The following is a 26,780-nucleotide window of genomic DNA, read 5'->3' as shown; positions in this document are numbered from 1 at the left end:
TTTTACTATAGAGCAAAGATGAAACATTGAGGTAATTCACATTAAAGGAACTTTATAAAGGCAAAGAAATGGAATTGGCACCGTTAGTATAGCGCCAACAATTTGAGGACATCGCCCTCTGCTGCTTGTACTTAAATACTGCACATGGTTATGCACATGGATGATTGTGATGTCTCGATCACATTTATTTCTGTATCGGTTTGTGATGAATGGCACTTGCACATAGAAAGCCTTGTGTTTTGTTATTCACGTCTGTTTACAGAATACTTAAACAACAGAAGCTCTAAATTGTGTTTTAGTCTACTGAACGTGGGAGCCAGGCATAGTTACGTTATGCTGTCTATAGTCTCGTAGAAAACTGACAATGCAATTTAATTGAGAAAATCAATCATATATTTTTAAAAATGTGTCTCTATCGCCTGGACACTTAAAAAGCTTTTGTCCAACTAAGAGAGATAGAAGTAAATTCAAATCTGTCCAAGAAGTTGACGTTGCGCTAAGAATGCTGGGAAACGGATTCCCTCCACGTCTAGGAGCGTATCACAGCCAGCCGATGTGAACTACATTTCCCATGGCTCTTTGAGCGGTCGGGGTTACATGCAGCTCCGCACGCAGTCTTTGCTGCAGCAGTGATAAATGTGGTTCTTGAACGTCACATAGGACAGACAAATTCGTATGGCCGGTAGAATTAAAGGGTTTGCCTTGACCTCAGTACGAAACGTCCAAAGTAAGTATACGCCGCTTTGTGTCTTCTGCTTATGTTTGTTTTCCTCACACAACTTAGTGACAAGTTATCTCTCTGACTGTGTTTGGTGCAGCTAGCTAACTAGCTAACGTCAGACGTAATGGCAAAGTTGGCAGCTGTTCATAGTCTGGCCTTAACAACCCCGCCTGCCAGACAGTGTTTAATGTAGAACCACTTTAATAGGATAAAAGCCTCTTTAACGTTACTTCGCCTCCCGCTGGAAAGTGCCCTTGCAACGTTGGGACTGAAAGCTGTCTCCTCGTGTCCTCCAACGAAAACTAGTCAATGTCAGCTAGCCTAAAATAGATGCCCCATGTAAAGTTAGCAAGAATTTAGCTGTAGACTTCCGGTTAGAACTTTTGTAATACGCCAATCATATCACTGCTATCTATTTTTTTTTAATACAGCCTCTTTGAGTATTTTTATTTTGAAGGTAAAGTATTGACTTCCTGTCTTATTGTATTGACATCATAGTGCTAGTTTAGCTAGCAGCGAGCAGGTGTACAAGTTTTGTAATACGACAGTAAACCTTGCCTTGTCCTGTGGTAGGTTGTGGTCATTGTAAAATGAAATTGTACTTGGCGATCCATTTTTGATTTGTGATTAATTCTTAAACCTTCTTCATGAACTTACCCACTCGTATGTTTTCCTTCAGGTGCTGCATTCATGGTTATGCAATCATAACACAAGGTATGTTTACGACCTTTAACTTCTTATAAAACCTGTGAGCCCTAAAAGATATAAAAGGATAAATGCTCATGGTTTGTTGTCTCACGGAAATGTTTAGCTTAGTTGTTTAATTAATACTTTAACTTTAGCTAATGAATAAGCTTAATTTACTATCTGGAAGGAAAAGGTGTACGTAGCTAATATTTCCAAAAATGCTCAAATTGCAAAAGGACAGATGTATAAGACTTATCAGAAAACTTTTAGTCGTAGTTCAAAACATTTTATGTGGATCAAGTTTCCTTCTGTCTGCAGTCTAGCTAAATAAATAACCACTGAATCTGAGACCAGAATGGCAGATCAAAGCTTGCATTTAGGCTTTTAAGGGGTCAGCAAAGTAATGTTACTATTGGAATAATGTAAAAGTTATTAATATGTTTAGAAAATTAAATGGCAATGACAGACACAACTTCTTTTATGCTAAAAAAAAGGAATGGGTTGATTGTTGTCTTCCCATTAGAATTAAGTTGCACATAGAATGACTCCATGGAGTGACTATGTGTAGGCTATGGGCTGAGCGCTCCGTAACCCAAGTAAGAAGTTCAGCAAAAACAGCTGTACACAACTTCTAGGCTGACATTAAAAAAAATAGTTAGTTGTTGCACTTAACAAGAACAAGTTTTAAAAATGCGTCGCTACCAACATTTAAAGTTTATTCAGTGTTATCTTCTATCCCACAGTCTGTGATTAAACGTCACAGCAGCAAAGAGGAGGTGAGGGAGGAGCAATAGAGGATGATAATGCAGCGCATCCTAAGTCATGGGACACTGCGCCGTGTTGCAGCAGCCCGCCCGTTGCTGGTGGGTTTTACCGTCATGGAGCCGCCAGTAGCATTTTGTTGCTGTGCCCTCCGCCTGTCACTGCCATTGCCCACAGGCCGGCGGTTGCTGTCAACCTCAGCATGCAGCAAGGCAGCACATCAGCCAAAACACCAGCCACCGCAGGAGGAACCAAAGTCCACCTCTACACCTCCATCACAGGAAGTCCAGAGAGGGGAAGCTGGGCCTGACGCTGGAGAGGTGGACCCCCTGCAGGACAAGTCCATCGGTCTGGTCCAGAGGTTTAAGAGAACCTTCAAACAGTATGGGAAGGTGATGATCCCCGTTCATCTCGTGACTTCCTCCATCTGGTTTGGAACCTTCTATTATGCTGCTATGAAGTGAGTATTGGCTTGTCAGTTTTATCGCTTTGCTTGTGACCTCCAATTGTAGATCAGATTGATACTGTTTGAGAGCGGGGAATATGGCCCATAAATGTTATCACAGTATTTTAGCTAATAAAGCTATTAACAGTTTGTATCACAATTTTTCAAACTTTCTTTAAGCCACTTCAGAAATTGCTCAATTTACCCTTTGGATGCAGACATTCACACTAGTGTGATGATTCTAGTTCTACCTGCTAGTGAGGCTGCATTAAAACGTTCAGAAAGGAGGAAATAAGAAGCAGGCGGTTTCATGGATTATTGATGAAGTTCTACATACTGTAGTCTAGTTCTATTAAGTCCTTTTAATAACAAGAGTACTCCAATCAACATAAAAATGCCACCTCCCTCTCTGTCTGATAAGATAAAACTTTATTATTCCCGAAGGAAATTAGAGTGCCATATGGCTCCAAAAAATACAGTACAATACAAATAATACAAAATGCAAACAACAACTCAAATATAAGTGAAAAATATAAATTGTATGGGTTAATGCAATAGAGATGGTGCCTAACAGAAATACAATATTACAATAGTTATTTATAAAAGTAGGCAGGAATTAATGGTGGCAGTTAAATAAGTAATGACAGTTCTTACGAAGTAAGAGCTTCTGTTGCACAAGAGTTATTAAGAAAACATATACACACAAGTTTATACGCAATATGTGGAATAACAGCGCAGTTTAAAAAACGCTGTCACAGCAGCCATGATAATAGCTCTTATATAGAGGATGGGCAGATTTTAACATTTATCCAGAAACCCAAACTATCACTATAGATCTATGGTTTGTCCTGTCTGAACGCCATGATTGGTTAACATGGGTGCTGAAAGGAGGCCGACAGCACCTCCCAGCACTGTTTTTCATCTAAAACCAAACGCATGCGTTCAGAAGAGTGGTTAAAGTGAGTAATTGAATGTGACTATATTCTATATTTTGCCCTATATTATTTATATTTAAATTGTTATGGCTTTTTAAAGTACACAGGCCTGTTTATACCCTGTTCAGTCTCAACTCAAGAACACCAACTACCCCTTATTAAAAACATAAAGTCGCTCTGCTGGGACACCCTGTCAGCACCCCAGCATTAGAGTTTTGGCAGCTTCCTAAAATGTTCTCCCTCTTTTTGATCTCCTTCCCCTTAGAGGTGTGAATGTAGTGCCATTCCTAGAGATGGTTGGTCTACCTGAGTCACTCGTTGACCTTTTGCGAGACTCCTCGAGTGGCTACGCTCTGACAGCATACGCCATGTACAAGGTAATTTCTTTTAAGACCCCTGTGTTTTTATTGAAGTGAACATTTAACATTATTTCTCATTGATCGGCATCATTGAATTCCCTGACCTTTTATTCAAAGATTAGATTGTGTCTGATCCCTCAGTCCTCGTACTTTTGAAAAGCAAATACCGTGACTCTAACAAGGGACTGATGGATTCAGGCTTCGTTTCACTTTGCTGAATATTGTTGCTTTCTGTGTGTCCCACAGATTGCAACCCCTGCCAGATATACGGTTACTCTGGGTGGCACATCACTCTCTGTTCAATATCTTCGCAAGCATGGCTACTTATCCACACCACCACCAGTTAAAGAATATTTTCAGGACAAGATGGAGGAGACAAAGGAGAAACTGTCGGAAAAGATGGAGGAGACCAAGGAGAGATTTTCAGAGAAAATGGAGGAAACAAAAGAACGTTTCTCTGAAAAAATGGAAGAAACTAAGGACAAGCTTTCTGAGAAAATACAAGAAACCAAAGACAGAGTCTCTGAGGGGAAAGCGTTTTTTAGAAAGAAGAGCGATTAGAGAATTAACCTTTTACAGGTGGCGCCTCTGAATGATCCTAATTTGATCCCGACAAGTAATCAGCGAGTATGGGCAAAGTAACAGATGGCACTGTGAGGCTGTTTTGGCAGAACGGAAAGACAACATACTATCCTTGTCCTAAAATTTCACCTTGCACAGCTTAGTAATCACCTGTTATCTATTTAAGCGTAAAAATCAGTCCCTTACTGTCCAAACTTTGCCACTTTGCACTGTAAGTATAGACTAGAGAGAAGCTTAGCAGACTCTTGGCAATGCTACAATCTGGCTCAGTCATCTCAGACTGGATTTACACTGGCTCAAGTGATCTGGACTTTAACTCTTAACTGACTGTACGCTGGCTGTTTAAAATGAAGCTGTGTTCACATACATGCATGGGGAAAAAGAGGTCTGGGCTTCAACAGAATAAAAAAACAAAAACAATGTGCCTGTAGAAAAACAGCATCCATGTAAGAATGAATGGGAGAGAGCAGATCCTTCTGAACTTGAAGCTTATGGTTACCTGTGTGTGCTAGTCCATCAAAGCCTTTCTGAAGGCTGGGTATCACTTTGTGTCTTTTCTAATGTGAGGAGAAAGAAATTAAGTTTTTCTAATGTATTTTTAACTGATAGCCCAAGCTAATATATTGCATTATTGTTTCACAAAATGTGTTGACTGAAAGTTGAGGATGAAGTGACAATGTCAGAGTGTTTGAAAGCTGTTCTTAGAGCAGATAAAGTCACAATACATGTCAGTTTACCTGTGATGAGTCATCAGTCATACATGTAAACATGCAGTGTGTTCAGCGTGTACGAACAGAAGACCTTCTTTCTTTCACATGGGCAGCGAGTCAGATGAAATAGCTTGGGTACTTTGTTAATTGATTATGTTCATGTCAGAAATCAAACAGATGTCTGGTTAAAACCACAACTGAATAAAGTGATATGTTAATCATCAGAGTCTGTATGCTTAATTTATTGGCCATTTGAGACCTAATGATCAGCAAAAGACCTGTTGTGTTTATACTTAATTTCTGGCCTAAAACGATGAATGTTTGAAGTTATTTCGCTTCACAAACAAATTTGCAACGATGTCAAAATGACGTAATCCAGAATGACGGGTTGACTTTACATTGACATTATGGAGGCACCTTGCTAATCGTGCTTGTTGATAACTTAGCATTTGCTGACTCCACCCTCTTCATAATTCGTGGCTTTAAAGGCAAACCTGGGGATAACAAAATTGACAAACCTGAGTCTTCAGAATAGTAGTCGACAAACCTTCGGGGTGACTGGCTACGTCTGCTTCTATGTTCAAACATTTGCATTTATTCCGTAACTGTTGTTTGTGAGGACAGTAGCTATTATAACAACGCCACTGTGACAGTCACTAATAACTGCATGTGACAAATGATTAAGATTTTAAGGTCTGAACAAATTGTACTCAACTGTGGGTTGACATTGAGAACAAATATTAAAACATATTGTGAGGATTTAAACAGGTCATGAAACAGACGAGAAGACTTTTTATTTCTATATTGTTGTTTTTAATGCCTGTCACCTCTGCCACTGGGTTGTTGTCTAATGAAGAGATCAACAGCACACAGAGCACAGGAAGTAGAGTAAGATTTAGAGATACTACTTACGCATGGACAGTACGGGTGAGACGCACCACTTTGTCGACAGGAGTCGCCAAAATCAGAGCAAAATAAAAGTTCCTCACAGAAGCTTAAAAGTGACCCCAAAAAAGTAGCAGCATTTACTGTTTTTGTTTGACAGATTGGGTCAAGAGATTAAGATGTGACATAAAAAGGGTCTGCTCGTTTTTATCTCACTAATAATGATCACCAGACTGCAGTCCCCTGTACAGAGCGTCAACGTTTCAGCGTCTTTCAGCTCATAGTTTTGGTTTAACAGCCCTTAGATTTAGTTTGATAAACAAACTGTAGATTCCCACCTGTCCTAACTGGTGAACATATACAGTAGTTCTTTACTGGGCTTACTGGGTCCCAGCCACTAGGGGGGGCCATAGAGGCCAGCAACAACCTTGAAAATGTATCGAGTGGAAAGAAACATGACTCCAAATGAATGATAATGTTTCTCACAGCACAGTTTGGTGGCAGATCTTTTGGAGAAAAAATATGTTGCAACTGATTGTAGTGGAGCTAGTTGTTACTATTGCTGTTAAGTTTAAGTTATAAGTATGCATACTGCTTTATAAGCTGATTATCCTTTTATTGTGTGCTTAAAATCACACATTCTGCAAAGTGAAGACAATAACTGTTAAAGGAAATGTAGTCATTGAAGGATTATAGGAGGATTGGCCTCTGGGCAAAGATGCATTAAAGGCGCCCAAAGTGACCTGGTCAGGTGACCTCACAGTTGATATGTCTTTGAGCAGATTCAGAGAGCCCATGGTGTCAGTATCCTGAACTGAACAAGACCTAAACATCCCACATCAAATCCAGAGGAATTCTTTTTGACGTCTTCCTTCTTCCTCAAAGTAATTTTTTGGGCCGTTCCTTTCAGATCTCAGAGAGACACTTTACTTTGGAATCACAACTCTCAATAACAGTAACATCACAGAGGCTGTGACTTAGGCCCCCCTGGTCAGATTTAAAGTAACATTTTTCAACCAATCAATCACAGTGTGAAATCTTTGTCCTTAAGCAGCAGAAGTTTTAACTGTTTTTGCAGTACAATTACAAAGTACCCTGAAAATGAACTTTAAGTAGCGTTTCTACATTTCCACTTAGAGCAGAACAGACTGTCAACACTCACATGGCATTTTCTATTGTGGGATTTATAGTATGCCTTCCTTTTCTTCTTATATAAACTTGACTTCCCAAATGTGTAAACTTTAGCTAAGTGCACACTCTTCTACTTCTTCTACTTCTGTCTATCTGTTGAATGTAAGTTAATAATGACTGTCTTTTAACTTTTTTTGGTCTCTAACAGGGCTGCACGGTGGTGCAGTGGTTAGCACTGTTGCCTCACAGCTAGAAGGTCACCGATTCAAACCCCGGTTTGGGCAAGGTGGGCCTTTCTGTGCGGAGTTTGCATGTTCTCCTTGTGCATGTGTGGGTTCCGGCTTCCTCCCACAGTCCAAAGTAATGCTTGTAAGGTTAATTGGTGACTCTAAAGTGCCCATAGGGTGTGAGTGCGAGAGGTTTTCTGTCTCTATGGGTGTACCTCGCCCTTTGCCCAATGACAGCTGAGATAGGCTCCAGCCCCCGCGACCCTGATATATAGATATAGATAATGGATGGATGGTCTCCAACAACTTCTGAGGAAAAAATCTGACCCTGACAGCTAAAAGCTCACCCTAACCAGATATATAAAAATCTGCTCTCCATGGGTTTTGAATAGATTTTCAACGACAGATCTGGATATTTGTTCCACAAAGATAAAGCACCGTGAAACACAGCAGGACAAGAAGTCTTTTCGTGACTAAGTGAGTTAAAGTCAAGGTACATACCGCTTAATGAAGAGTAAGTGTGGTGGTCTGACACTTTGTGTTCTTACCTGTCAGTGTCCAGAAACACTAACAAGATCTAAACATCACGCTGTCACATGCTGGACGTGCTCCAGCCTGCCTCCTTCATTATAAATGCTATCTATATGTAAATATGATCGTATTGCTGGGTGCTGGTGGGAAGTGTGTGTAAGTTACAATGACCTCTGCTGTCCAAACTAATGAACAACTGTTTATGCAGTCCACATCCCCTCACACAAACACCTGTCTGTTCTCCCACAGGGAGCGTGACACCGAGGACAGAGTGGCGCTGTGATTCCTGAAATCATTTTCTGAAGACAATCTGTGTTCCTCAGGTGTGAGTCAGTGGCTAAACATGACTCAAGTGTCAAGATGCCTCCAGGAAGCGTGAGGTGAAGCACAGGTCAGGGGGAAAAAAGCATCCAAACTGTCTGTGATTTTCTCTCCTTTACATCTTTTCTTACTGGGTCTGGATGCTTCAAGGTTGGCCTGTCAGATGAGCTGACAGAATGTGTGTACATAAGAAAGTTGCAGTCCAGGTCACATTGAAATAGTTTGGCCAGAGAGTTTTTTTTAGTGTTTGTGGGGGATTACTGAAATGGTACAACTCTGAAAATACATATAGATTCTGTAGTATAAGACAAACATCTATTGTAAATAATACATCTGGTGTATTTCGTCCACTTAAAGAGACATTATGACATGAAAGAAAAAAATAATAATATTAGAAATGTATTTCAGTATAAACCCCTAGAGATGCATCATCTAATTTTCAAGGGGGTCCAAAACAAACATTATATGCATTTGTTTATGTCTCCCCATTGATTACATATATTTTATATAACTTAATGATTTCAAATAGGGCTATTTAAGTGTTAGTGCTGGGAATTCACTGTACCTCAAAAAGAGGGGGAAGATTTTTTATTATTATTGTTCAATTTGGAAATTAAGTCTAACGGTCCAAAATGAGAGCGTTAGAATATAGATTTGGTCTTTTTTTATCAAAATGGTTTATTCTCTACAGCTTGACTTTTGTATGAAATGCAAATAAAAAAATGATCACATTTATCTTTTCTTCTACCTTACATCCCAATACTGAATGTTTGTCTTTATTTTTTCTGAATTATAAAACAATAAAATCTTATCCTATAATTGTTTGCCTTGTGCCTGGCCCTAATACTTTTTCCAACTTTCACTATGTAAAGTATTGTTTGGCTGGTGTGCAACATGTGATGGCCAGTGTGCATCTTGTGATGGACCCAAAAGTTGAAATTACTTTGTTTTGCCATCATGTCAAATTGGGCTTGTTCCACTTCCGTTGGACTCAGCTGTGTTATGTAGCTTCAAGGGCGGGAAACCCCCTGAATGAAGTGCAAGGAAATAAGGTTCCAATTCTGACATTGAATTGCTTATTATTTACAAGTTGATGAGGTACACCCAGATGACAAAAAGAGTACTGAACTTTCCCATCTGAAAAGAAAAGTTCCAGGATCTGTATCTCAGACTGTGAAGAGGCTCAGTTAGTGACTCAGTAAACTTTCTCCAGAAGGACGTAGTGATTTAAATCTGTTATGATTTCAAGTTATGATGTATGTCTCTAAAACAGAACATTTAGGCCCTGCTTCCTGATTAAATATGAAGGTAAAGCACTGAGTACTAGAAAGCAGTTTCCTGCTCTGTTTCCTGTCTGATGCTGAGTCTAGATCCTGTAATATTTAAAGGGAATCCTGGGAGAGGTTCAGACTGAAGCTACATCGTGTCTCATCTCTGAACAAACTGCAGCAGATGTATGCATGATTGCCTCTGCATGGCCTTCACCAGTCTGCCAGCTCTCGCAATGTGTGTGTGTGTAGTCTGGAGAAAGTGAGTCAGGAGGAGGATGTGAGCAATATCGGGACGGTTGTGCTCCTTGCCGAGTTTTGCAGAGGGAGGTTCACAGAAAGGACGGGAAGGAGGCGGGGCCCCGGGGCCCACCCTCCCCCTGCACTTGTAAGTGATGCTAAGTGCTTTGAACATTAGCTTTGTTTCACCCCTGTGAATGTTATGACAAGTTGCCAGATGGGGTCTGTCTATAAATAAACTGATTTTTCCTGCTGAAATATACAGTAACTTATGTTTTATGCAGTTCATTACTTTACGGGCCTGAGTGAATCATTTGCTCCGGGCTCGGGAGAAAGGGAGATTTTGAATGTGACCTGTGTTTGACCTTTACTGTGTTGCTTTATATTGGAAAGACCGAGCAGATTCAGATGATGGAAGTTAAAACCAAATGTGAAACTCACCAGAGACTGCACTTCGTCCAACAAATGAAAGAAGGGAAGTACTGAAGTGTTCGTGCAGAGTCATCTTTGTACGTGTTGCCAACTTCTCTACATGTGTCGGCTGTGGCAGTTTCTGGATGAACACACACCAGAAGTGGCCACTTCCTGTTTTCTGGCCCTCTGAGAGGGAAGTCAGAACCTTTTTTTGTCTTCTCAGCAGCCACTAAATTTGATGCACTATACAGATTTACACATAAAAAAACTCCTATCTCAAAATGTCTGCAGCGGCTGTGGATGAGTTTTAAAAATCTGTGAAAAAAGCTTGTTGTGATGTCATCAGGTTTAGCTTAATTTAGGCCTAGATTATTTCTAATCATAGAATCCAGAATACAAGAAAACAAAATTGCACCAAAATAGAGCTTTTTCATCAAAAAATTTGCCCAATGTCCCACAATTCTAGCACATTCTTGTAAGGTCAATCTATTTTGAAGTAGAACATCAATACATTAGGGCTATGGTAGGGTATTGTGTTGCATAATGGTAATCAATATACTGTACCACCAGTGAGTATCATTTTGTGAACAACACACAAATTGGCATGTTAAACTTTTTTTGCACATTACAGCTGTTATAACGAATCTGTGATCTTTAGGATCCATCCCACATGACGTTAACACAGCAAAGGTTCTGAAAACTCTACCTACACCTGGATGGATTCTCTTGACATTCCTGCGCCCCTCCCGATGAATTGTGATAACTTTGGTAAACCTCTGACCTTTCACCTCGTGCCTTTATTAGAACTACATATGTCACTATAGATATATGCAAATATCAATGTATCCAATACTTTGCTTTATGACAAAACGTCTAATAAATAGCATTCCTATCCAACTCAGCAGCACATGCAAACAGGCTTACATAATATAGTTACATTATCATTGCTAAACATAACCATAGGCGCTCTATGTTGTGAAATGGTTAGCATGCTGTTAGCATTAGCTTCAAGCTTGCAGTGCCTCAGTACAGCCTTGTTTTAGTTTGTTCTTTTTTAGTTGTTGCACCTTAAGCAGTCGTGCGGTAGGTTCAGAGTCTTTCCAGTCAAATGGGAAAAGTGAATGTTTACCAGATCATGACTCATTTTTCTAAAGTTACATGTCTTGTGAACATTCTGACACCAAAATGGCATTTGTATTTAAGCAGCATACTCTCACCAGAACCCACGAGTCTCTTCTCTCACTGACAGACATCTCTTCTTGCTGTTGGTAGTGAACCGTCAGTGCTCCCAACTCTCTTCCCAACAAGATAAACAGAAAGTTCAAAGGGACTTACATGTGAAACCATGAATTAAAAGTTGAAAGAAAACTTGTTTCTTTACTTAAAAATGCTGTTATTATTGTTACTAACTGTGCTTAGAGGGGAAAGAGACCACACACACTCAGGAGAAAAAGATGATCTTGTGTTATATTACCTGTAATGAAGGTGCTTTACATCATTTACAACTCAGTTGTAAAGCATGGTTGGTTTACCTGTACTGAAATGTGCTATATAAATCATATTGCTTACTGTAATAGTTTCATAGCGGCTCAGACTGCATGCCGGTGCGTCAGGCCTCAATCTGCATCACCAGGCAACACAGAAAGCAGGTTAACAAGTCTGAGAAGTTGCTGATCCGTCTCTTAAGTCCTGCTCATGATCTTTGGCTGCTTCAGTGAGGACAGATAAAAGAGCTGAGTGGCACCGTGGCCCGCACTGACTCCAGTAATCACATTACAAAACCTCATTATCCATATAAGACTAAGGAGAGAATAGCGGGAGAACACCAGAGTAATCACTTTTAAAGTTTTATTCATTACGCTGCAGTTTGACTACAGCATAAGTACAAGCATAAAATCTTTGACTACAACAGCACTTAGAGCAACATTTTTTGATTTTTTTCTTCTTTTCTGTAAAAGTATTGCAATAACAGACCTTAGGCCTAAAACCTATTACATCACAATTGCTTAAATAAAAAGAGGCAAAAATACACAACAATTTTACCTCTGCGTTTGGATATATATATACTGTATGCTTACTAAATACAGTCACATATATATCTAGATTTGAGCACAGAGGGGGGAGAGGGAACGAGAAGGAGTCATTTTGTAAATAAAGCAAATCGATGTTACAAAACCCATGATGGAAGCAGTCCTATGGTAACTGTCAAGACAGAGAGAATACCAAACTGTTGAGACGTTATCATTGTTATTATCATCATCATTATTATTAAAATCTGGAACAATAAAAACAGCTACTTGTTGTCAGCAGTTCAGTACAGACTTCTGATAAGTGGAAAGAGGGAGCGCGCTGCGGGGGCAGAAATCAAATAAAAATCAGTCTGAGCCCAAGTTAGTTCTTCAAGCTAGTGCAGGAAACCAAAAAAACTCTATTAAGAAGGAGAGCCGAGCGGCACTCCAGCCAAAGTTACAATAGAGACTTTTCCAAATTAAAACTACACAACTGCCACTTATTTGGTGCTTTGAAGAGAAAATGGCGCGTTGCTATGTACATCGTCTATAGATAAGAATGAACATGCTCTGCGGTTATTGTACAGTGGAGTTATTCTCAGTACATACTGTAAATAAATGACTGCAGATTAAACATGACTTTTGTTCCAATATACTGTGCCACATATAACATTGTAATGTAGAAAATAAAAAATAACAAAGAGAGAAAAGTTAAATGACAGTTTTAACGGCACTCGCTGCACGCTGGTGCAACTTTCCAATCTTGACCAAAAAAGGGAATGATCATTTTCTCCTTGAATGTTTCACTTCCTGTTCACACGTGAGCAGACATTGGTGATCCTCCTGTAACGGATCTGAAATGCTTTAACCAATACCAAACATCCAGCCAGATCTATAGCCGCGCTGAGTGTGCTCCACAGATTTACACTTTGGCAGATTTACAAAATTACAGCTGAACTGAACCAAAACATTGTTAAAATCTAAGAGTACAGACACAGAATCTTCCGTGTTTGGAAGTGCTGACAGCTCGTGTGCGCGGTGGAAATGTGAACCTCATCCAAACTAGACAGCTTCGACTTTTTGTTCAACAATTAACAAAGTGAGTTGAGATGCAGCCGAGGCCGGCTGTAGTCGTGGCATTAACACCAACCCATGTGTGAGTGTTTTCTTAAAACATCTGTGTTATAGAAGAATACATTTGTCAGTCGATTGTGGTGAAAACAAAAGCACACACACCAGTAACCAAATGATGGCAAGCACTGACAGCTTTTTAGATGATCCAATAAACAAGTCAATAACTCAACAACTTCCTTAATCCACAGGTTATCTCATCCTTATCATAACAGACTATTATTTATAGCAAAATATTATAAGTAGTAATTTGTATTTGTGTTGCAACCATATTCTAAGCATACTTTGCAAACCATGTTTCTGATAAAAAAAAAGACAAAGCACGTTTTTAACTGTAGGCATTTACAAATTTGATGCTGCCTTCTTAAAATTCTTATATTGTCTATACATTATATTACATTATTCACAACATTTTTTGTGGTTTCTACCCATTGGGTAGGATATGTGCATAATATATTCAAGTTATATACAGCACCTTACAAACAAACATAAAGAAAGACAGACTACTGAAAAAAGCACCGTTGGAAGTGAGGCACAACGAAGGTGGGAGCTTTTTGAGTGCAAGTGGGTTCCTATGTCTGCTCCACACGCTGGCCAAATGACTGGTTGAAAAGGCTTCAGAGGCTCTGCCGGGAATGACCGCTCCTGTCTGGCATGGCAGGCCTGTAAGCACGCTCAGAAACTGCCTGCGCTGCGGGCTAACTAGAGCTAAAGAGCTTAAGGCTAAACTAAAGTTTGGAGAGGCAGCTGGAGTTTTGCTACACAGCTGCTCCTGCTGTCAAACGTATAGTTTCCTTTTGGATATTGAACTAAATGTGGCTTTTGTCCACTTCAATGAGTCTGTAATTAATCAGGAGCTAGAAGAGCAGACTCCTGAAAGCCACAAATGTTACATGTGTGAGTTTACAAAAAGACAGAAAGATCATTTGGCAGATGTAGTGAACCTTTTCTCACATACTTCTGTTTCAGTCAAGCCAGACAGGCGGTCAGGTCCGAGGTAAAGCACCTGCAAAGATTCCAAGCAGCAGTTTGACTGAGGTGTGGTCTGCTCAAACATGAACATTAGGCACCTTATTTACTCACATAATAGTAACATGCAAACCTCCTTGTAGAAAACATAAAATTCATCTTTATGTCCTCAATTTACAAGCTATGACTGCGCAGACAGAACAAGGCGAGAAAAAACAGAAAGGAGGAAAAAAGGAACGAAACGTGGGATTGAAGCAGGTCCGTGCAGTCAAAGACAAAAGAGTTGGGACAGTCTTCTCACTGACTCTCTCAGGCTTCTGTGTAACAACATGGTTTGAATAATCGTCCTGCAGGAAACAAGACGATGTTTTGTCTCAATACTTGAGCTTTTGACTGCAGAGGGTCAGAGATCTCTCCTTCTACTTTTGGATGAGTTGAAGGGACAGAAGGACTGGTGTGGGACAGAGCGGGGGGCATGAGAAGCAGCAGTAGCAACAATAGTAGCAGTAGCAGTAGCAGCAACAGCAATAGCAGCAGCAATGTAGTAACACACACACACACACACACACACACACACACACACACACACACACACAAACTGTAGAGCCAGATGGACACACTGACAGGAAACAGACTGGGACACATACGCACACGCATACATTCATCCACACCGATGCTAATGGAATCAGAAGGCTTTTGTTCTAACTGTTCTCCACCGACCTGACCTGCATGGTGTAAAGTCAGATGTGAGCTGCACAAGTAAGACCCTGTTCAGTTAACTCTCACTCATCTACAGGAACATTTCCAGGTTCCCAGTTTGATGTTTCAACTAGAATCCAGCTCAGCATAACTCGTCAATAATGCTGCATTAGGACTCGTGCGAGCAGAGGAATTCAAAATGTGAAGGACTTAAGTCTCTTCAAATATTAAATTAGTTTAAGCATAAAAGGGCAGTTGTGTCATAATATCATTATATGTGTGTACATTTTTCCCATAAACACGCACGCACGCACACGTGCACACGCACACACGCACACACACGCACACACGCACACACACACACGCACACACACACGCACACAGACACACACACACACAGTAATGTCACATCAGTGTCAACTGTTTTTGGTCTGCTGACGGTCAGTTCGCAGTATGAAACAGGGACACAGTTTGCTTTTGTACTGTGACGAGCTGAACCATCTGTCGAGAAGACCTCAAATCAACTGGCATTTTGTCAGTCGAATATCTGCACCTTTGTTTTTTAGCTGCTTCATTGTCCACAGAGTAATGTGGGAACAAGAGCAACGGAGGCTTTTTTAAATTACCCTTTAACATTCATGAGGTTTTTATCCACAGAGATCTCATGCTCTCCAAAACAAACAGAGCTGCTAATTAAAACAGCTAAAACCACTGGATGAGGCAGTTTCATGTTAAAAATGTGTCCTCCACTACTCCTCGCTAAATAAGACTCATGTAGTCTGATACAGATGTTTTGTGTAGAACAAAACTGAAAAAAATACAAGGGAATAAATAGTCGAGGCTTCATATTGAAAAGCCCGATCTGATAAGACTGACAAAATCTTTGTTACAGCCCTGCAGCTCTATTACACTTAACTACAAAGGTGGAGTCATCCTTGTGCAGCTTTGCTGGAACCAGCATGTTGGACTGTGACATACACTTTCAGGTTTTACAGTGAGGTCACTTCTACAGCACAATAATACCCATCATGCATCGCTGGCTTTAACGGAAGTTTAATTAATGGTAGGTAAATATGGACAGGGCCAAATAAGTCATATGTGCTTAAATCTTTAAACTCAGACAAAGCAGTCGGCTAATAAATCACTCAGATAAACACAGACACACGCACACACACACGCACACACACACACACGCACACACACACACACACACACACACACACACACACACACACACACACACACACACACACACACAACGCTCCTGCTGGAGCATTAAGTGCTTTTTTGTGTTAAAACAAACACACATGTATATACACACAAACACACACACATACACACATAGGGGAAGAGAGGACTGTACTAGCACACTGCCAAACGAGGGCTCCACTCCAGTCTCCACTTTAAAGGGCTTGGCGGACTCTGCATCATTTGAACGCACTTTTTCTGCACATGGATGGAAGGAGGGGTGATGAACAGTGTTTGCCAGAGACACTGTTAGAAAGCTGGGAGGGTGGGGACTGGGGGAGGGGGCGTCAGAGCACTGGTGTTGAACGCAAACAAGATAGAGAGACAGAGAAAGCGCAAGAGCAGAGGAGAAGGCAACGATGAGCAGAGAAAAAGGCTCGATTTTCAAAAAAGGTTTTCTTTTACAAAAAGGACCCTCCCATAGCCCTTTGACTTCGACCACAGACAGTTCTCGTTTAAAACCTGATCAGACAGGAATCTTCACTTTGTGTAGTCTTGGGTTTTTTTCTTTTGTGGCTTTGGAGACGTGAAGACGGAGATCCGAGCCTTCTTTTTGTTTTTGTTTTGTGTTTTTCGTTGTCATGGCGGCGGGGTTCGTGTTCTGTGTGGCTGTTGGCAGAATGCACTGTGCATGTCGAGATGAGCGGTGAGAGGAGAGGGTGGGGGGGATCATGGACGCAGGAAACAGGAAAGAGGAAGTATCAGGTGCTCAGAGGTCGGGACAGAGTTGAAAAGTGAAGAATCTGCTGTAAGCCGGCTGCTGGGAGGACTGTTAGATATGTTTGTTATAAAGTTATGATCTTACAGATTCAAGATTCTCCAGAAGTGTTGGTATGGAGCATGTTGGATCTTGCCAAGCAGCTCTCATCGTTCTAAGGGTTTATAAAAGACTATCGAAGTCTAACAAACTAAAGAGGGAGTGAGACATGTTTGGTCCACCCAGCAGCTGGTCACCAGTCAGATTTCATCCCCACTAGGCTGTGTGTACACAGACGTGAGCAGTACAAGGTTATTCTCCTACTACGTCTCACTGTGCCTGTGGTGTAAGCAGACAGAGGTGTTTTAGGCTGGGTACGAGTATTTCTTGCGGTATTTCAAATACAGGAAGGACATAAGCTTATAATACTTGTTTTTTTCTGCTCCCAACTGTTTAAACAACTTTGGAGCCAAAGTTCAGTCAGTCAGTCCATTCATGAAAAGGACAAAAAAACAAAAAAAGAACACATCATCGTCATCATCACATAGCATATTTTCCCTCTTCTCTTTTACAACAAAAAGATAGTGCAACTTTTAGATAACTTTTCGTTTTCGTGTTTTGAATGTTAGAATGAGTCAGTTTCCCCCCTTGCTTTGCTTCCTCGTGAACCTTGGCACTAAGATTTGGGTTTTTGTGAGTCTCTTGTTTTGTTGTGTTCTCTGTAAGTCCTTGATTCTCAGTTCTCGCTTTGTGCACAGATCCCGGTCCGAAAAAAAAGAACAAAAATAAAAACATCATCCTCAGTTCCCAGGGACAGAGCCGTCACCCGAGGGGACAAAAAAAGCAAATTGTTTTAATCTGTGCTAGCAGAATGTTTCTTTCTCATGTAGAAGAAAAAAACTCTCCACGCAGTGCATACATCCTGCCCCAGTGGTGCTAGCGCTTTGAATTACTAACATCGGAAAGAAACTGAAATGAAATCAACGGTTGGTTCTCTTTCCTTCTTTTGTTGTAGCTAGGGTTGATATTTATTTGTGCATGGGAGTGTGGAAAGAGGACATGAGAGAGACAGAGAGAGAGAGCGATAGAGGTGAAGAGGAGAGACAGTTTATAGTCCGGGGTGGGTTTCCCCCACCTGCCCCCTTCCCTTCTCTTCACACCAGGTCCTCCGGTTGGCCGTCCTTGGCCTTGGCAGGTACTATTGTGCTTTCTGATTGGCTCTGCTGCTGGATCGTCCTGCTCCCCAGCCCCCCCACCCTCTGGTTATTGCTGTGCTGGTGTAGAAAGAATGCTGAGCCGGGATAGTGACCCATCACCTCGCTGTACGCTGGCGGAGGGCCCTCCATGCGCCCATGGCTGCTAGAGTTTGCCGCACTGATGCCCGAGTTACTGCTGGGCGGCCTTGGGCCACCTCCTCCCATTACTCCCCCTCCTCCCCCCACCCCTCCGAGGCTCCCGCCTCCTCCCATGTCGATCAAGTCACTGTCATAGATGGTCCGGTTTGGCGGCGCCCTCACCGACTCCCGATTGAGTTCCATCTGCTGCTCTGGGTCGCGGAGCTGCAGGGTGCAGGGCCCCTGGTACGGCGGGGGCTCCTCGCCATCCGACAGTGAGATTGTGGGCGGCAGGTCGATCTGGTGCTGCAGGTAAGGGTAGGTGGGCTGGAAGCGGCTGAAGCGGTCGCGCTGCATAAAGGAGGGAGCAGTGAAGCGATCCCTGGCCTGGGGGGCGTACAACACCTGAGAGGAAGACCGAGAGGAAGGAAGAAAGGGAGGGAAAGAAAAAAGGCAGGGGAATACAAGGAAAAGAGGGAGGGAAGGAGGAAACACATAATGTCAGTACAGATACAACAGTTATTAGAACTATCTACTATCAACAGACAATGTGGTTAGAAACGGTATTATTATATATTATGATATTTTCAATACAGCAAATGTATGCGCAAACATTTTTTTCTTTATTCAGTTACAATTTGTTTAGCAGAAAAACATTGAAGCCTCCAAAACTTCAGCTTACATTCCCAGTAAGAAACTATCAATGGAAAGTTGTTCTGATACAGATACCAGCATCAGAAATGCCTCCAATAGAACATATAATATGGGAAAAGGGTTACAGTCTAAGCACTAACTCAAGAACTAACTAAACTGTATCTCAAAAACAGCTCCCATGACATTTATTACAGCGGGGTAAATGGTAAATGGACTGTACTTATATAGCGCTTTTCTAGTCTTTGCGACCACTCAAAGCTGCTTTTACACTACATATCACATTCACCCACTCACACATTCACACACTGATAGCAGAGGCTGCTACGTAAAGTGCCCAACTGTCAATCAGTTATCACATTCATACCCGTTGGCTATGCAATTTGGGGTTCAGTGTCTTGCCCAAGGACACTTTGACACGTATACTGAGGGAGATGGGGATCGAACCTCCGACCTTCTGATTAAAGACAGCTGACTCTACCACTGAGCCACAGCCGCCCCTTAAAATGTTGCAATTATTAAGTTTTCAGTACTTAAATTTCATTACTGAGTCTAACTGAATACAAAAGATTCACTTGATTCAAATGACTGATGATCCTGAAGCAGCAACAGCATCCATCAGTGTTTCACCAGTTCATTACTAGAGATATTAGAGATATAACAGTGGCATTACAGAAGGGGGAGAAAAGCTGCAAAGTTCCTTCTACAACAGAACAACATTCAACACGTCGCTTCTCTCTCAAGCTTTTGTCAGAAATCTTCAGCTCAATTAGCTCTTCACACTGTGTCTGCATGATCCATTTCTTCATTTCTGTCCAATTCAACACATTTGTACTGTGGCGAGTCATTATCAGAGGGAACCCATTTCAATTAGTGACTGTGGCTCTAATAGTCAACCCCCACTGACAAGGCAGCCTGGATGGAGAGAACAACACACTGGAAGAGAAAAAACCAGGGGGGATAAAAGATCAGGGCAAATGAAATGGAGAGACAGAGAGAGAAAGAGTGGAACGGAAAGGATTAAAAATAAAGGCTACTGCGATAAGAGAGAGCACAGAAAGGAGAGAGGAAGAAAAGAGCCATGAGGATAAAGAGAGGAAGGAGAGTGAAGGAGCTGGTAAGATAAAGGAAGAAAGAAACAGGAAAGAGAAAAAAGAAAAAGTATAGAGCCAGACAGATAGATAGACAGACAGAGGGAGGGAGGGAAGGGGGGGAGAGAAAGGTGTATCGCTGATAGAGGGAGCAGAGCGCAGCGGAGCAGGGCAGCTCTCAGACGGCTGTCTAGACAGTGTCAGGGGAGGTGTTGCTGATTAATGACGCACCAAAAACCATCCCCCCCCCCACCACACACACACGCACACACACGCACACATGCACACACACACACACACACACACACACACACAGCCCCCTTCTCTGCATCTATCAGCCACCCACACTCATTGGCTGCGTCTCCCTCTGTGTTTGTCTCTCCATGGCCTTTTCCTTTTTTCCTCGTCTCTCTGGGTGCTTTAACGTTGACATCGCGTTCACCTGCCTTCATCGTCCTGTGCCTCTTCTTCTCTGACTCCCTTCACCTTCCTTCGACTTTATTCTCTCACCATCCAGCCCTTCATGTCTGTTTCTCTCTTTTCCACTCCTTTAGTTTTGTTAATAATGAGGCTTTTAGCTGACAGAAGGCTTGGAATGAGAGCAAATTCAGTGTGTTTGTTTTGGTGCAAGCTTGCCCTTTTGCTTACACAAAGTCAGCCTTGATTTCCAAAGTGAATTTACACTTCCTGGCTTAACTACGCACACATCCTCAAAATACTATTGTGTGCAAGTTATCAATACGATCATGTTATGGTTGTGTTTCGAGTACTCTTTGAACTCCATGTTCCTAGTTTTCCCAGAGCGGCCCGTAAGCTCCTCCATCTGGCATGGACGCCGTTGAGCAAACAGATCACCAGTCACACTGAGTATACTGGCATTTGTTTACGGTTCTGTATTCACGCGGCTTTGAGAACACGCCAAATTTGATTTTGTTTGGTGACTAGTGCCAGCCGTACCCGGTGCGACTTTCAAGCTTCAATTCCTGAATGATCAAATATTTACAAGCAACCAAAATGCAAATGTCAGGATCTTTCTGCCGTGACAGTATTCCTGTAACCACAGAAGAATGATACAAGGGCGAGTACTGTGAGAACGAGCCAACTACGAAACAAAAAGGAGCAGAGAAAAGACACATTTCTTTTGTAACACAGCAAGCAACGCAAGCAGATTAGACAAAAGACATCAATGAGTGGGTTCAGGTCTCCTTTCTTTCAGTTTAATTCATTATAGTTGACATCTTTAAAGCCTATATTTTCTGTACACTGCCTCTGAATGTCAAACACTGTTTAATATGCTACTTGTAGCAAGTTACCATGTATATGTCCTTTCCACACACTGGAGCTGTATTTGTTTTCTTTTTTACCACACACAAACTAAGCTAAATCACATTAAGTAGGAATTCTGCAGGATGACTTTACAGCACTTTGTTTGATGGCACAAATGAGGGGCGAAATGAGTACTGCCTAATCCTGACCTTCTGTGGTGTGACAGGAGACCGCTGTTCATGTCCTATATGAAACCAACACTCAAATTTGACTTCATATTTTAACCCTAACCGTGATGGTTTCCCAAAACTAATCATTAGTTCTGGTGCCCAAACAGTTTTAGGTGTAGTATAGTTAAGTCACCAACACTACTTGGTTAACTCTCAGGTTAAAGCAGTAAGACGTGGACTTTTACAAGGGACATGAACAGCTGACTCCTGTACCCCTAAAGGCAAACTTTGAGGCAACTTTGAGGCAAAATTATCTAAAAAAAAAAAATTACATAAAAAGGATAAAGATTAGGGGTGCAACAATTGGTTGACATTGTAAGCATAAATCAATCAGTTTAGTTGGTCAATAAGTTGGTTACATGCGCAGACATTACATCGTTTTCTGGAGCTGAGTTTGCTGAGGGGTGAGCCATCTCGCATCCTAACTATCTCTGCTGAGAGACAATGCAACACCATTTCGTCCTAAAACTTCTTAAGTTTGGGAGCATTTTAGCCTCAACGCTGCAAAGAAAAGGATCACCTGCAAGACCTGTAAAGCAGAACCCGCTTATCACGGGAGCACGTCGGTAATGCACGAGCATTTGAAGAGAAGGCACGCTGGACTTGTGGATGATGCAGACTCGGCCAGAGAAGATAATTAGGTTCTGAGCTAGCTATTAGTTGGTTAGTTAGCTATCAATAGATGGAGCTGTATTGTCTTTTAACATTAATATAACACTGTAGTGCTATGGAAAGAAGCTGACACATCTCTCTTTTAAGTTTCAGCCGGACTGAATGATTTTTCTTTCATTTACATTTTCAGTTCCTCATCTTAAACTCTTCTTCTTTTTTCTCCATCTCATCTCTTGTTCAGTCGGAGCCATATCAGTATACATTTTCACTAAAAAGGCACCTTGTAGTTTTTCTAGCAAGCTAACTTGTTAGCATAGTCTTCTTATTAGCAAGTTGACTTGCAAACCTTGTAGTAACTCTAGGTAAGTACTAAATATGAAATATTAATGACTTATAGACAAACATGAAGGATTATATGTTAATTTATACTAACTTTAAATACAATGTGAAAGAAGCGGAGGAGCAGCACGTTGATGATGTCAGAGGGCTGAGATTAGTCGACGGCAATGTTGTTCTTGGAGCGCAATGATGGATGTTGATCCGGGAACAAGTCCCACTTGGCAAAACCACAACATGGTTGTACACAAAGCCGCTGCTGTGAATATCTGAATAAGAACTGTAAATATCTGAACTATCTTTCCATCTGCATCTTTGAGAGCAGCAGTTCAGCTTCCACAGAGTAACCGGGGTTGTGTACATCAAGAGTAGCCGTAGTCCTGCCCAGTCTGCCTCCTCACAGAGAACAAGGCCTGGCTGTGGGTTTGAAATGTGTCAGTGTGGTGGTCTTACCTCTGAGGCACCTTGTCGAGAGCCGCTGTCTGAAGGCCACAGACACCCATCCTACACATCGACACAGACAAAACAAAAACAAGACAGAATGAGGCTCAGAATGCCTATCTTTACTTTTTAATGATGACAAAGTGATCAGATAAACTTTTGAACATTAAACATGTATTTGACAATGTGTTAAATTCATGTTAGATTAACTGCTGCTGATAAAACTTCACAAATCAACAGTTTTTACTGCTTTGTTGTTTGTTGTGTCTGAAACGATTTCTGATAAGAGACCACTAGGCTGACGATACAAAGTCTCTTTTCAAAAAACAGAAAACAGAAAAGGATAAAAGGGGAAAAACAACCAAAATATAACAACTTAATGAAGACACAAAAGATGAAACAACAAAGCTGTGAAATGCCTGATGGCTTCAAACTGAAGAATCCTGCCCTGTATGGGAGCGAGGACGACACAAAGCAGACGGCTCCTGTCTTAAAACTAGGCAGGATAAAAGCCCCAACAAAGAAACACACCTATCAAATAACTGCAGTTTCCCTTCTTCTACATTTGACTTGAGGATCTTTTCTCAGATGGAACAGTCAACAATATTTAGTGAGAAATGAAAAAAGAGGCCACTGGCTTTTCTTCCAAATTGCACTCTCTCTGCTTCAAGGATTTGTTGTCTTGTTGCTTTCTGATGTTGCATTTATGACACTTTAGCTTTGTGTCCACTTGTGTTTGCATAATATTTGTTTTGATTGAAAGGTACAGTGCATCAAGTGAGAGGAGAGATGAAAGAGAGAAGTTGAGAGCTTAATTAGAATAATCTTTAATGAGACAACAAAGCCACAACAGCTTTCATATGTTTATCAGACGCCGAATATCTATGAGCCAATCATTTTGCATTATGGATCATATGAGCCGATTGCATCTGGAGAATTGCAGATCTGCAAGTTTCCACGTGTGTGTGTGTGTGTGTGTGTGTGTGTGTGTTTGTCCCAGAGTGTTGGCGTGTCAGTATGGGGGCAGAGCCGCTGCTGTCTAGACAGCGCTGTAGTGAATTAAACATCAAGGCCTGACAGAGTCTGGCTCTGAAGAAACCAATTCGGCAAGTTCACCTAACAGACTGGAGCAAAGCTGTTACCTCAGTGAATCTGGGACAGAGACTCCGACTGGGATAAAAGGATTCATTTAGCTCAGTGCAGCTTTACTGGGAACAAACTGGTAAGCTATGTTTGTCCTGCTTCAGAAATAAAGAAATGTACTGTCACAATGAGCAAGCAGGGACATTCAGTGAGAACAGACGAACAGACACACAGTTTTTCACTCATTATCTGTTTATTGCCATGGATGCTGAAAGAACAGCACTGCCAGAGCAACTTAATCCAACCCAGCACACACAGTGTCTTTTTGTGTCCCATTCACGCTCACACACAGGCACACAGGCACACACACACACACACACACACACACAGGCACACACACACACACAGGCACACACACAGGCACACACACACACACACACACACACACACACACACACACACAGAGAGATACTGACCTGCTGCAGGGCATGGTCGTGCCTGCGGGCCTGGCTCTGCCTTGTTATGAAGGACCAGGTGGAGAGCTTGTAGTGGTTGAGCAGGCAGATGATCACCACCACCATCACTGTCATCACCACGATGATGATGACGATCTGAACAAACTCCAGTTCAGCTGCACAAACACACAAGAGGAGAGAGGGACATCAGCATCAAGCATTCATAGGAGACGTAGGTGCAAAACTATTACCAAAACGGTACATTTAAAACAACATTCTGAGGTTCATTGTGACACAATGTAGAATATGTAGAATTAAGGGATATAAAGCTTTTGAAGAAACACCAAGAAATGACATCACGATAAGCAAGCATACCAGTGCTGGGGCTGTTTTTGCAGATAAAGCTCAACATCTTTGCAATTTGCTTATTGAAACCACGTCTCAGGAAAAATAAAGAGTTTAAATCACTTTTGGAGTGTAAAGAAATATTTTGTCGCTGTTTCTATATCCAGAATGCTTTGGGGTCAATATGTTCTGTGTGTTTTCTTTAAAACATTTGTTGCAAAAATGTATGACACAATTTTAGAACTTCCAGTAATTACTATGAGTGTTATTAACTAACATTGCCAGTACAACCCTTTGATCTTAGGTTGTACTGGCAAGAGAAATGGCAGCCGTAGCTATTGCAGAGTCGTAAGGTTTGTAGTAAAAATAGAAATGTGAACATTTACACATGAGAAGGAAGACAATCTGAAAGTGTTTAAGACTTCTATTAGTAAGCCACATTTTTCCTGTTTGAGCGCTACTCGGCCTGAGAGTTATACCTTGTGATGACCAGCAGGGGGTAGCACAGGTCAAACTCAGGAGTCCGTGTGTCACACCGTGAGTACATGTACTGTATAGTTTCATATGTGTGAGTGAGTGTCCAGAGAAAAAGTTCACATCACAGTGAAGATGATTGTTGAGACTGTGCTGTCTGTCCCAGCTCACAGTGGCTGCTTTGTAGAGACGCTGAATAACTGCGGTGTCCTCAGTGACACACACACACTCACACTCGCTTCAACACACACACAAGCATCAGAACTGGTCTGGGCTGACCTCCCAGATCAGGGCACCGCTGGGAGACACAATGGCCGCTGCCTTACAGTCACGTCTGCCCCTGGCCACTGTTCATTGTTTCATGGTTTCGTTCCTCTCTTTCTCTCCCACAAGTCATCTTGTATTCTCCCAACTCTTCCTGCCTTTATCAGTCTTGCATTCCTCCCTCACCCACCATCTTTCTTTCTCTGTAGTCTTCATTGTCTCCCACTTTCAGTTTCTCTCTTACTCTGTCTATCCCTCCTTCCTCTCTCCGCTCTGCTCCCTCTCTCTGTCTGCAGTCCGAGACTCTTCTGTTGTGTTTGTTCTGAGCAGAAGTCTTGACCTTGTCTGGTCCTGGCACACAGTCTGACCTCTGACTCACACTCTTACTCACTGCTGGACACTCACTCACTTTCTGTGCGTGTGTGCATAGTGTCTGTTTGTGCCCTTGTGAGTACGTGGATTTCTGTTAGAACAATCGCACAATGAACACTCAGCTACTTCAGCCACAATGGTTCGATTCTGGCAGACAACTCCTCCACAGAGCTCTGTAAAAATGTTGGATATTATTACCCACAATGCAGCTGGGCAGTTTTTGACACAACACGGAGGAAAACAAGAAGAATCTTTCAGTTAGAGCTGTGTGCATAATATTTGGTAATAGAGACCAACCTTCATGTCACTATTCAGACAGCATCAAGTTTAGAGGGGAACAATTCAGAGATATCCAATATGGCAATAGTGAACTTTGGAGCTGGACTCAAAGTAAACCTCTTCTAATTCAATTAAGCACCAAATTTGCACAAGTATAACTATGCCAAGGCTGGCCGCATTACATATACCTTTATTAAAGGATTTTGTTTTTATATATTGTCAGCCTGTTCTTGTGCGGAACACTGCCGGCGTAGCTGTGATGCCCTGCTAGCATGTGATGCAAATAGTGTGAAGTATTGGGATGCACTCAAACTACATAGTGACATCTTTTCGAAATCACCCTGAGTATTTTTTTCCTTTTTAAATGTTTTTTAATATCAACATATATTTGAAAACATAAACAGCGATACCAATATATCATGATGGGCCCATATCAGCCATATAATATTGGCCTCCATACATCTGTCAGGTTCTACTTGCGATACATTCAATTACAAAATAATGTATATACTCTTAAGAAAAATGTGCACGAATCACACAAAAGAGGGACCAGCCCAGTCCAGTAAAAACCCAACC

At 41.6% G+C, this 26,780-nt stretch overlaps 2 protein-coding genes across 3 annotated transcripts in view; one reads left to right on the top strand and one right to left on the bottom strand.

Moving 5' to 3' along the window:
- Positions 1–640: 640 nt before the first annotated feature.
- Positions 641–5,393, top strand: LOC138584084 (uncharacterized protein C18orf19 homolog A-like). 2 transcript variants are annotated; one of them, XM_069656224.1, is made up of 5 exons: positions 641–727; positions 1,401–1,435; positions 2,152–2,630; positions 3,816–3,927; positions 4,156–5,393. In XM_069656224.1, exons 3-5 carry the CDS (start codon positions 2,206–2,208, stop codon positions 4,468–4,470), a joined length of 852 nt encoding a protein of 283 aa, XP_069512325.1. In that variant the 5' UTR covers positions 641–727; positions 1,401–1,435; positions 2,152–2,205; the 3' UTR covers positions 4,471–5,393. The 2 variants fall into 2 exon arrangements, with proteins under 2 accessions (XP_069512325.1, XP_069512326.1); XM_069656225.1 differs by lacking the exon at positions 641–727 and adding an exon at positions 1,245–1,290.
- A 6,663-nt stretch (positions 5,394–12,056) lies between these two features.
- The window catches only part of LOC138583999 (low-density lipoprotein receptor class A domain-containing protein 4-like), a 49,022-nt gene continuing 34,298 nt past the window's right edge, over positions 12,057–26,780 (bottom strand). The window contains exons 2-4 of the mRNA XM_069656100.1: positions 24,492–24,646; positions 22,945–22,995; positions 12,057–18,710 (exon numbers count right to left, since the gene is read on the bottom strand). Of these exons, the coding sequence (XP_069512201.1) occupies positions 18,126–18,710; positions 22,945–22,995; positions 24,492–24,646 (791 nt within the window). The 3' untranslated portion in view covers positions 12,057–18,125. The remainder of the gene's footprint in view (positions 18,711–22,944; positions 22,996–24,491; positions 24,647–26,780) is intronic.

Source organism: Semicossyphus pulcher, unplaced genomic scaffold, assembly GCF_022749685.1.
Source record: "Semicossyphus pulcher isolate SPU_LCO1_2020_fin unplaced genomic scaffold, fSemPul1.0.p SCAF_9, whole genome shotgun sequence".
NCBI classification, from domain to species: domain Eukaryota; kingdom Metazoa; phylum Chordata; class Actinopteri; order Labriformes; family Labridae; genus Semicossyphus; species Semicossyphus pulcher.
This window is presented reverse-complemented; position numbering and strand designations above follow the sequence as displayed.

What these genes read in the sequence shown, in the direction of transcription:
- LOC138584084 (XM_069656224.1), top strand. Translation starts at nt 2,206, where the DNA reads ATGATAATGCAGCGCATCCTAAGTCATGGGACACTGCGCCGTGTTGCA. An exon ending in TTCTATTATGCTGCTATGAA is followed by an intron (nt 2,631 to 3,815) that starts GTGAGTATTGGC and finishes CCTTCCCCTTAG; the next exon opens with AGGTGTGAATGTAGTGCCAT. An exon ending in CAGCATACGCCATGTACAAG is followed by an intron (nt 3,928 to 4,155) that starts GTAATTTCTTTT and finishes TGTGTCCCACAG; the next exon opens with ATTGCAACCCCTGCCAGATA.